The sequence below is a fragment of the Typopeltis vanoorti genome, chromosome 16 (assembly GCF_054136105.1).
Source record: "Typopeltis vanoorti isolate ZY-2024b chromosome 16, IOZ_Tvanoo_1.0, whole genome shotgun sequence".
NCBI lineage: Eukaryota > Metazoa > Arthropoda > Arachnida > Uropygi > Thelyphonidae > Typopeltis > Typopeltis vanoorti.
In genome coordinates, this window is record NC_143564.1 from 100,264,700 (window position 1) to 100,277,325 (window position 12,626).

The 12,626-nt window shown below is 37.6% G+C and overlaps 1 protein-coding gene across 4 annotated transcripts in view; it reads left to right on the plus strand.

The window, feature by feature from the left end:
* The window catches only part of Rbcn-3A (rabconnectin-3 alpha), a 984,230-nt gene that overhangs the window by 206,998 nt on the left and 764,606 nt on the right, over positions 1–12,626 (plus strand). For all 4 annotated transcript variants that reach the window (XR_016549602.1, XM_090406519.1, XM_090406521.1 and 1 more), the window contains exon 13: positions 2,596–2,708. Coding sequence is in view for 3 of the 4 variants with exons in the window: in XM_090406519.1 (XP_090262645.1) it covers positions 2,596–2,708 (113 nt within the window). In the remaining variant the exon portion in view is untranslated. The remainder of the gene's footprint in view (positions 1–2,595; positions 2,709–12,626) is intronic.

The window sequence follows — 12,626 nt, forward strand, 5'->3', positions numbered from 1 at the left end:
TATTTAGATCCCCAATAAGGACCAATTTTTCATTGTGTCAGTTGCTTTCTCTAAAGCATCAAAAAATTTTTCCACTTCTACATTAGTAGAACCTTCTGTGGGACCATAGGCACAAATAAATCTCATTGTCCAGTTTCCCATTCTCATATTTGCCCACATCACTGTACTCGAGACCACCTGCCATTCGAGAAGATTAGCCTCGTATTTAGTGTTGAATACTGTTGCTACTCCTTCTTTTCCTTTATTGTTATTGCCTGAATATAACATTTTGTATTTACTGCTCAGAAAGATCGCACCATTTTTTGTCTTTTTTGTTTCTGTCACCCCTATTATGTCCATCTGTTACTTATCTAATTCCTCAGCTAGCTCCATTTCTTTGCCATTCAGGCTTCTTACGTTGATAGTACCGATCTTTAACTTTGGTGATGTTGAGTTGGGGTTTGTTTTCAGATTTGTTCCAGTAGCTGACCTTTCGCTGTTCACCCTGGTTCCCTGGCAAAAACAACGGGGGTTTTGTTTAACTGGGCAACGCCCCAGCAGACATGAAATTTTGTCATGTTGTACTATCATTTTGTATTTTGGTTTAATGCAATTTGGTTGGCTAAATCCCAAATTGCTAGCCTATCCTCATTCGTTCAGTATCCAGGTAGATACCCAACAGGGTGCACCACGAGAAGGTGAGGATTGGACATTAGGTCAGAAGCCATGGTCGGTTCTCTTTAAAGGTTATGTGGAGGTCTCCTCTCAGTTATATAGCTTTAACCCTTAAGCACCCCATACAAAGGATAAAAATGGGAAAGTTTGTCAAATATCTTAGACTAGAAACTCCCCCACGTTTGCCTTGAAATGTTCTAGAAAATGAGTGAAGTAATGTATTTTGTCTTTAGGTAGATTAAGGAATTTGATCTTTTTTTTGAGTGTTAAGAAAACGTGTTGAACCTGGCAACAAAAGTATCTTGGGTAAAGTCCTAGTTTTTGGCTGTGATGGTTAGTGATGCGACTTGCTGATATAGGTGTCTGCCATTATATACAAGGGGTGTTCAAAAATGATAAAACTTTTTAAATAGCATGCCACCCAGCACAGAGAGTGCATCTAGTGGCAGGTTTTGACAACAAATTTCCATTTGCCCTGTGCCATGAGCATTAATTGAGTTACATCTTCTGAAGTGAGCATGTGCACAACCTGTTCATCAGATTAATGACAAGGTGAAAATGAAAGACCTGGAAGAACAACGTGTGTGAAATTTTGCTGCATACTTGGTGAAAAATTTGTAGAGTCCCCTCTACTCGTTCCCAACATTTCTTCCATTGTTGGAATGCTTCCTGGAACACACTTTCTGTGATGACGCATAACTCTCTTACCCTGAATTTTCCTGAATCTCCTCAATAGTTTGGAAACGATGTCCTTTCAAAGTGGTTTTAAGTTTGGGAAACAGGAAAAAGTCTGCATTGGCAAGCAGTTCCTGACTGATTTCAATACGGTTCGTTTTCTTATCGTCAGTCAACAAACGTTGCATGAATTTTGCACACGATGCATCTGAAGTTTTTCAGTCAAAATTTGATGGCAAGATTCTATGCTGATGCCAACTTCATCAGCAACTTCTCGGGCAGTTAAATGATGATTTCCATGAATCTCAGCATGAACTCTCGCAACATGGTCATCGTCTGTTGATGTGGAAGGTCATCCAGGCCTAGGATCTTCACTGATGGATGTTCTGCCCTTTTTAAAACCCTTAAACTACTCATAGAACTGTGTTTGGCTCATACGGTCCTCCTTGTATGCTACGATAAGTAGTGAAATGTCTCTGCAAATTTTTCACCAAGTTTGCAGCAAAATTTCACACACATTGTTCTTCCAGGTCTTTCATTTTCATCTTGTCATTAATCTGATGAACAGCTTGTGCACATTAAGGCAGAACTTCACTAACAGACTAACATACTTACACATATGCTATATTGAATACCGTATTTCATAAACTCAAATGGTGATAGTTTTTTTTATGTAATTGCCACTCGTGACAGTTTTTTCCATAAACCTATAGTACATTCATACTGTGGGTGGGCTAAGGATTTAATTTTTTTTTTATTTTTTAATATTTAATATATTTTTGGTAGTTTTTATTTATTTTATTTTTTACATAGTCTGGAAACCCTCCTCTAGAAACCAAACATGGAAAATTTTCAAGCTACTTCAGGCCTTCAGTTAGTTTGGACCTAACTATTCCTTTGGAATATGTAATTCATTCTTCAGAGACCTAAATCACCCCATTAAAATGATCAGTTATTTAAAAAGCATCTATTTATTGAATTAAAAAAAATTCTGACAAAAATTATTTCAAAAAGATACTAAAAGGGTTTATACCTTTATCAGTAAGAATGTAAAATCATAAGTCACACTCTGATGAAAGATTAAAAAAAAAAAAAAATTAAAAAAAAATCACAGAAGGATGTAAAAAAAATGCAGTGATATGTATCTTCATTCAAGGTAATTAATCTTGCTTTAATACATTGCCAAGATGATACAGTACAGTTTATGGTCAAGAAACTAAAGCGTACAAAATGAAGAATTGTTTTTTTTTCCCCATATGATTCTAGGTACCTTCTGGAGATTTCCTCGACAAAAAATTAGAGATTTATTTACGGCTTTGGCATCAAAGTTCTGATCTCTTATTTAGCATTCATCCTGTTGATGGTAGCTTTCTTGTTTGGTAAGTTTGTATTTTATGTGTATATTTGTGTTTATTAATCCTACTGCTAAATAAACATAATTGTGAAAAGTTGTGTAGTATTAATTATATAAAGATAAATAGTTGAGTGTAATGAAATGAAAATCTTTGATACACACACACACACACACAACAAACATATAAACATTCAACTGCATCTTTAAAATCAGGAACAGATATGAAATTTCCTATTAAAAAAACCAGTTACGCATGAAAATGTCATTTCACCTAAATCATGTACAACATACCTGAAGGAAATTTTTAAAAACCTGGATTGGAAAAAGAGGCATTATGGTAAATGGGAAAGATTAAATCACATACTATTTGCTGATGACATTGCTCTTTTAGGAAACTCTGTAGAACATCAACAATTGAACACTGAATTGAATGCAGAAAGTAAAAAGAAAGGATGAAATATAAACAAGGACAAACAAAAATAATGTATAATAAATGTTACCAAAATGCCAGTACAAATGGAACACCAGGAAATTGATATAGTAACCTCTTATGTTTAGCTAGGATAAAAGATCACAGTAGTGGGTCACTTTAAAGAAGAAATTTTATGTAGAATTCAACTTTGGTTGGATAGCCTTTGGAAGACACCATGAAGCACTCAGAGGAATCATCCCAATCTGCTTTAAAAGAAAACAGAAAAAAAAATTGACAGTTGTATACTTTCAGTCATGACATATACAAGTGAAACATAGACTTTGACAAAAAAAAATTGATCAACAAGTTAAGGATTACCCAGAAGAAAATGGTCATTACCCAAGATCATTACTCAGTATTACCATTCTAGATAGAAAGCACGACACTTGGGTTAGAGTTCCATTTAGAGTGAGAGACATTATAACAGCCATTAAAAGATCCAAATGGCAGTGGTCTGGTCATATTGCAAGAAGTAACACTAAAAAATGGACAAATTGATATCAGAATGGTATCCTAGAGATGGAAAGAGAGTTCCAGGAAGAGACAGTTTGGTCTTTAATCATATCTCTTTAATCTTATCCTGTCTCAGGATGAGATTAAAGAGATGACAGGAATTTAGTGGCATAAAAAGGCTCAAGTTGGAATGAATGGAGGACTTTGGGAAGGCCTTCATCCAGCAGTGGACAGAAGATAGCTGCTCATGATGAATGAAAATCAAAAAATATTCTTACAAAATAATTTTGAAATCTGAATTATTTTAAGAAGGATGTACATAAATGATGTACACTGTTAATAAATCATTAAGCAAGACCACATTTTCTAGCTTTAAATTGCTATACTGAAAGTTCATAGCAAATAAGTGGGAAGATTCACTAAAAGAATAAGAGAAAAATGTAAGAGAGCTAAGCTGTGTGTAAAAGTAGCTAAATAAATGTCATTAGAAGAATTTGGTAAGAATATAGAAGATAAAATATCAGGAAGATGGTGGAATGTTCTGGAGGCTATGGCAGAATAATAAAAAATATTTAAGAGGAATGCAAACAGGAATACATATTACCTGAGGTATTAAAAACTGCCAGAAGCCTGAAATGTGAAATGTTCATTAACTGGAGCAGATGATATTATATAATAAAGCTTCACAACCTGTACAGTGTAACCCCCTGAACTTCAGATCCTTGTTCACCATTACTCCAAGGTCTCTTATCTCCTATTCCTCCAAAATTTCTCCACTAAGTGTGTACTTTGCATCTTATTGTTGTTGCCTACCAAATTTCATAACCTTACACTTGAAAGCATTGAATTGACAGTTCTATACTGTTGCCTACTCATACAATCTATTCAAGTCTTCCTGTAAGACCATAACATCTGCTTGATTCCTCATCACTCACCTCAGTTTTGCATCATCTGCAAACTATATATCACTCGGTTAAACCTATCCCAATATCACTAGTATACAAATTAAATAACAACAGTCCCTAAACTGACCCTTGTGGTACACCACAGGTGACTTTTGTCTTTCAAGAATGTGCCCCCCCCCCCCCCACAAAAAAATTTGCTGATACCTATCTGATAACCATTCATGTATACAACTCACTAGTTTATCATCCGATCCCATCCGCTACTATTACAAGCCTTTGCAAAATTTATGTATACCACTATGTATCTCCCTTGTCCAAGGTATTTGTCACTTTGTTATAGTACATAAGTAAGTTTGTAAAATATGACCTCCCTTTACCAAACCCATGCTGAAAAGCACAAAGAATACCACTGGTATTAACTCACTTTTGTACCCAATATTTCCATTATTTTGTATCCAATGTATCCGTTAACAGTATCTTGCCATAATCATTCTTTCTTCTATTTGCCACATATCTAAATAACTCTCCAGGGTTTTCTTCACCTGATTTGCCAATTTCTGCTCATACTGCACTTTTGTTGTCCTTACTGAGTCACTCTCCTGACTTGTTGTTTATACTCTTCATGTAACTAATTATTACCATTATTCATCTTGTACTGCCCAAAAGTACCTTCTTCTTCTTCCAGATTTCATGCTTAAGCCCCTCATTCATTCATTTACACCTATCTTTTTCAGCTTTTTGACCTTCAGAATACATTCATGCATTAATGCTATTATGTATTGGGTTTGCAAATAAGTTCGTTCGGTTTTTCAGAGTGGAATGAAACACATTTTATTTAATATATATAATACCTACTAGGCAGTGATATATTGATCTTCTTTATCAATGATCTCTTGCCATCTGTCCGCCAACTTCATTGTGCTGCGTTCATAAAACTCCTGAGGTTTACTGGCAAAAAACTGATCCAGGTGTCTTTTGACAGCCTCCGTATTAGTGAAGGTTTTCCCATTCAGAGAATTCTACAACGATCGAAATAAGTGGTAATTGGTAGGTGCCAGGTCCAGTGAATCTGGAGGATGCGGCAAAACATTCCAGCCAAGACGTAACAATTTACTCCGGGTTGTTAACGATGTGTGTGGGGGGTCTGGCATTGTCGTGGTGAAAGACAACTCCTTTCCGATTTGCCAATTCAGGACGTTTTGTGCTAATTGCACAGGTCAGTTGCATTAACTGTGAGCAATAGACAGTTGAATCAATTGTTCTGCCTGACGGTAACACCTCATAGTGGACACACCTTTATAATCTACCACACAAAGAGCATGATCTTCTTTGGGTTCAATTCTGCTTTCGAGGTTGTTTGCGGCAGTTCACTCTTGTGCTCCCATGATCTTTTATGTACCACATTATTGTACACGACGTGGTCGTGTACAATAATGTGGTATGTAAAAGATCATGGGTCGTTTTCTTGGTGACGTCGCAGCGAATCACAGATGGATATGCGAGCAGTCATATTGGCCTCAGTCAATTCATGCAGCACCCAAACATTGAGTTTTGAAACACATCCCAGCTTGCAAATGGTTTTCAGTGCTTGTATGAGATATGTTCAGTACTGTAGCAATCTCTTGCACTGTTTGTGACAGATTTTTGTTGACAATATCCTTCACACACCACTCGAATCAACCTCGGTCGGGCGCGAGGCGCATCACTGACGTTGAAATCTCCAGAATGGAATTTGGCAAACCACTTTTGGCATACACATTCTGTTAAGGCACCATCCCCATATACGCTGCATATTTTTTTATGGGCCTCTGCATCTCGTTTGCCTTTTTTTGAAATAAAAAAGCAAAATATGCCAGTAATGTACGTTATTTCCTTCCATTTCTAAAAATATGTTACACACGTGCAACTGAAGTAGGCCAAACGAAAATTCACTAAAAGTTTATGTGAAACGTTGCCTTTCAACTGCACAGTAGCGTTGCATGGTAGCACAACAATAGCTACAGGCTAAGCGGCATAAACTTGTACTAATGCATAAACTGAACGAAATTATTTGCCAACCCAATATTTCTTTGTCAGTTCCCAAGCAGCATTTATTTCCTTACTGCTCAACTCCTCACTCCATGCTATAGCTCCAAGCTATCTCCTAAGCATGTCATAATCACTAGCCTTATACTTCTACATATATACTTTCCTTGCAGAAATCTAAATATGGCTAGCCACAACACTTTATGATCAGATCTGAAAACTCTCAATCGTTGCATGTCCTCCTTTACATACTGCCTGAGATAGTTCTCTCTCTCTCAAAAACTCAAATGCATTTTCCTTATTCCCAAGCTATCTCTTCATTCCAATCTTTACCAGCATAATTAAAATCACTCATAATAATCACCCATTCCTTGTTCACTAATTGAAGTTACTTATACATTTCTTCATTCCCACCCTTCTCATTCCCTGGCCTATAACAACATACAGTTAAATATCTCTTCCTGTCAACCTCCACCTCCTGCCACACTTCCTCAAAATCATTGCCACTGTTTCCCTTATGTGGAATTATGTCCACCTTATGTGGACATAATTCCTCTGTTATCATCAGCAGCACTTCCCCTTCTTTCTCCTTTCTATCCTCACAGAAAACACTTTTCCCTTCCATTCCTATTCCCATTAGGATATCATCTTTATTCAACCATGTTTCATCTTTTTCAACAATTTTGGGGTAAGTAAATTCAGTCAGTGAAACAATTTCATCTTCCTTATTTCTGATACTCTTGGCATTTTAAAATAAACACAGCAGTTCACTTTTAGTTTTATGACCAGTCCTACCCAAGCCATGTGTTAGTTGTGATTTTTCCACCACACCTATCCTTGCCCTTTATAACCTTTATTACCACTTACTGCATATATCCGGCAACACATCCTGATCTATTCTATTTCTATGCTGATCATTCCTGTACATACATTCACTACTACTCCATTATCCACTTTCTCTATGCCATATCTCCCTCTCCACCCTGGTTCTTCCCCCCTCCCCCCCACCATTTCTCTGTTCTTCTTGCATTCCTATTCTCTCTTCATCTCTCAGAGTGCTACTGTTTCTACTGCCAAGCACTTCAGTCTCTTCAGTACCATTCTCCTGATCTTCCACTTCAACTCTTATTTCAGATCTTTTGCTTACATCACACACTGCACTTCCATCTATCAACAGTTTCTCCAGTTCACTCACTCCAAGCCATTTAAATACAATCCATCGCATCTGTATAATTCCATTCTTCCCTCAAATATATGTCATACATCCAGAAACTACACTCCCTTCTCCTCACACAGCTCTGCCAGCAAACCATTCATGATTCTGGCTCTCCTCAATTCTTCATTGTCATACCTCGGCAACACACTGACAACCTTTCCCAATTTATTGTTATCTTTCATGCTCTTCAATTACCTCCTGATTTCTGCCTTTACATTCTCCTTATGTCCAATTAAATCGTTTGTTCCCACAACCACCACTAATTTTCTTGCTTGTTTCCTCCTCATGTCCAAAGCATGAATTATCTTGCCCATTTTCTCTCATAGTTGGCAGACCTTATGGACTTTCTCATTAACCAATTCTTTAACAATGGAATCTACATACACTGCTATTCTCAAGTTGTTTGTCACCTCTTTTTCCTTTCTTTCTTTCTTTCTTTCTTTCTATTCTTTGCATTCTTTCATTTGTTTTCATTAAATGTCTAATATCACTCTGCGTATTCCTCAGTTCATTTTTTATCTTGCATAACCCTTTCTTGATTTTGCATTCCAGCACTTTCACTCCCATAGTCTCACTACCTCTCGTTCTGCCACACCTTACTTCTGTTTCCTAATTCATACTTTATTTCACTCTCTCAGTTTCACTAGTGTTCACTTTGTTTCTGTTTCTTTCATTTATGCTAACTTTCATTCCTTCAATCTGATTCAGTTAACTTGTAGTCTAACAAAATATCACAATTTCAACATACTTTCTCTTATCTCCTGTTCAGTCTGTCCATAAAACACATCTTTCACATTTCACCACGTATATGTATTGCACTCATGACATTGAACCATTTGCGAAAAATCTAAGCTGTTAATTAATGGCTTAAAATCTGGTTTCTGTTCCCCCCCCCCTACTCTTCCCATATGTAGCGAGGGTGATACCCTTAAAGGCATACCAATCTCATTGCAAGGGGCCCGGAGACACATCCACATTCGAGAGTACAGCAGCAAAACAGTTCCACAGACCAACCACTGGTTAGTACACAGGACCGAACAGGTAGTAATGAACGTTGAGGCCTCCTGATTAGATAGTGAAAAAATCCTGGAACCATGTATTTTGCCAGTTTGTGACTGGAAGGAAACCATATACTGTGGCTTCAGGGGAATTGTTGAGGCAACATATGGACAAGAGACCTACTCCCCTCTGTGTAGGTGGTAAGTTTGTGAGTCGGTCACTCTCACTGCATGCCCCACTTCCTTTTTATCTCTTCCTCACCAAAAATTGAAAAAAAAATACATTTTTATTGCAGATCTCAAAAATTCTCACACACAAAAAGTTAAAAAAAAGATCAAAAATCCAACCAAAAAAAAATCATAAAAGGCAACACAAATCCAATCAGACAACCTGCCAATACTAATTCTTACAAAAAAAAAAAAAAAAGTTTCCACATCCACTTCAACATTCCTGGATAAACAGCAATGCAAATGATGTGCACCATCACCTTCATCTAAACCAGAATTGCTATTCCTTTCAGAACCCCAACTGGCATCTCAACTACCCAAACCACATATTACACAGCCATGAATCCTAACTATTTGATCTGCTTTAGCTCAAAATTTCTCTACCAAATCAACCTATCCTTATGCTCCTTCTATTGCTCTCCAAACTACATCAACCACTCTGACCTCTTCAACTTTCTCTCTCTCTCTATAAAGCTCAACTTTCTGCAGTTGAAGTACCCCCATACTGAGGTCATCCTTCTTGGGGACTTCAGTGTTCCTCAGCCCATATTGGCTCCAATTCTCCAGTTTCACCGATCAAAACAGGCAGGGATGCTGAGGTGTTCACCATCAGCAATGACCTATCTCCAGATCATCAATCTTCCCACCAGAATACCAGACAACCCCCTCCGGTTTGCAACACACTTGACCTCTTCTCAATAGCTCCCTTTCTGGGTATACTGTGATTGTTGGTTCTCCTCATGGAAAGTCCGACCACAACCTTATATAAGTTTCTTTTGTTAGAGAAAAACTTGCATTCACCAGTTCACAGTCTCATGTTCTTTAGCACTACAAGAGTGCAAACTGGGAGGGCTTCCGTGACTTCTATTCCTCCTTCCACTGGTCCGACTACTGCTTCAGTTCTTCTCATCCAAATCCAAACACCTGTTTGGACAGAATAACAGAAATTATCCTAAAAGGAATGAAGGTTTTCATCACCTATTCCAATCCAAACTCTCAGCCACATCCAAGCCTTGGTTCTCAAAAAAGTTTGCCGATGCTGTAAAAGAAAAAAACCTCCACTTACTATAGTTGGCTCATGAGTATAACTCCAGCTACCCTCTCTGCCTATACTGCAGCCTCCAACAGTTGTAAAAAAACCATCACCAAGTCCAAGTCAGACTTTGAAAGGGCAGAATGCTGCAAACTTGCCTTCTGCCCAAATGGCAGTTGCTCCTTCTGTTCCCTTGCCAAGCTATTGGGCACAACTTCTGCCCACCCAGGGTTCCACCACTCTCACAATCAGATGGTACTGTAGTTACCTCACCAAAAGACTAGGCTAACTTACTTGCATCACTCTTCTCTCCCATTTCCTGCATTGATGACCTGGGCAAAGTTCCTTCCACTTCACAGAGAATGGCTCCCTTCTTGTCTCCCATAGTCTTCTGACAAAAAAAAAATCCGAAGAATCCTTAACAACCTGAACACAAACATCTGATCCTGATGGTATCCCACCTATTGTGTTAAAAACGTGTCCCAGAGCTAACACCTATCCTCCTGTATCGCATCTTCAATCCATCTTGTTCAACTGGCATCTACCGAACAACATGGAAACAAGTCCACATCTACTCATCCTAAAGAAAAGTGATAAAAGTCAACCAACGAACTACTATTCAATTGCTCTTACCTCTTTTCTCTCAATAATTATGAAGTAGGTCATCAACAACCAACTCTTGAACCATCTAGGGACATAACCAACTAATCAGTGATAGCAATAGTATGGATTCTGTCATACTGCTTGCAATACTTGCAGTGTACAGCTGCAAGTATGGCAGCTGACCTAGAATTCTGTACTTTTCTCCTTTCCATCAGTGGTCTTTCACTCTCTGACTTCAAATCCCATTCACAGCACTGCTGATGGCAGTACTCTTCATTCCTTTTCCTCATTAAAGATACTCTATAGTACTCAAATGGTAGAAGTCTCAAGATCTCAAGTCTTCAAGACCAGTGACTTAAACACTGATCTCCTTAACATCATTAGATTGAGTAAAAATTACTTGAAGTTCAATGCCATATAAATTCAGTGCCATAGGAAAGATCATTCTCTCTTACTTTTGATAATGTTCCAATTTGCTTTCAAGATGAGTTTTCTTTTCTTGGATTGAATGACACGAACATATTACATACATACCCTCCTTGTCTTCTCTAAAAAGCTTGATGTTCCTTGCTGTTCAAAACATTACTTCTCTTCCTCTTAACTCCTAGTACTTTGTCTCAGATCTGATCAACCTTGGATGGAATATTTCCCTCATTTGGGTTGCTGCACTTAGCACTTCCTTAAGAATTCTTGATGATATTCAGAAGAGGCAATCAGCTTAAGTAGATGACCCTTCCCTCACAGATTCTCTTCAGTCACTTTCTCATAGGCACTCTATTTTTGCACCATGACTTTTCTGTAGGTACTTTAATGGGTGCTGCTCCTCGGAATTTGCCACTGCTGTTCCTCCACTTTCTTCTAACTATGTAAGATCTAGTGCAGCCAGTGGCCAATACTTATACACTGCTCAACTCTAAACAAACTTCATATTCCTTTATGTCATCCACCTCTAACTCTTTAAGAAACATATGTCAGCAAAGGTTTGGTCGATTGGTAGAGCCTTTGCTACTAATGGCTCATGCAAAAAATTAAGCAAGTTTGAGCATGGTTAGTAGTTGGAAGGGGCTCAATCATTCGATACTGTTGGCACACTCTCCCTCAATGAGTCTTTGGACTCCCTGGAGGTGTCATATAATAATAATAATATCTCAATAGGTTACCTCTTTTTCCTTAATCACTTACCCACATAGCATTGTAGTGTTGTTGGTCTTATGGCTTTTCATGTGTGAGATCATAATAAAAATATATAAAAAACTGATATATATATATATATATATATATATATATATATATATATACGTTGAATATTATTTAATGACTGAATTCCAAGATAATAGTGAAACAAGTAAATTTAATATAACCACGCAACTAGTTTCGTAGTTATATTCCCACTAGTTCCAACTAGTCAGAATGCCGACTTCTTCAGGTGTGATAACATAAAAAGCAAATAAAAGACAGAAAAAATATTGCACCATTACAACAACAGAGCATTAAAAACTGTAGTTATATTTGAATTGAAGTTCAAGCTACAGTTCTATTGTTGTGTACATGTGAGCGTATAACTTCACGAGTTCGCCAGTTCTGAATAGCAGAGCTATGTGAGTCTGGTAGACTATAACTGAGATTGCTGTTCACGTGGGAAGAGTCAAGGATTATTTCTTTTGATTCCAGGATATGACGTTCTAATTCATCGTAACATTCATGCATGTTGGATGTTGAATTCCAGTCTATTTGATGTTGAGGGCCTTCATCATTGGAGTTAGCTGAGAACAAGACGTGGCTGAGGGCGCTGGCTCTGGTTCTATTGTATGAGATGTCTCTCTAATGTTCTTCGAGACGTAGATAGATAGACTTTTCAGTTTGGCCGTATTATGGTTTCCCACAGTTGCATATGATTCTGTAGATACCTGGAAACTGAAGATGGTGATGATTTTCTTTGGGGTGGCTTAGAATTGACCAGAGTTTAGGTAGAGTGGAGAAACACGTTTTGATATTGAACTTCTTCAAAAT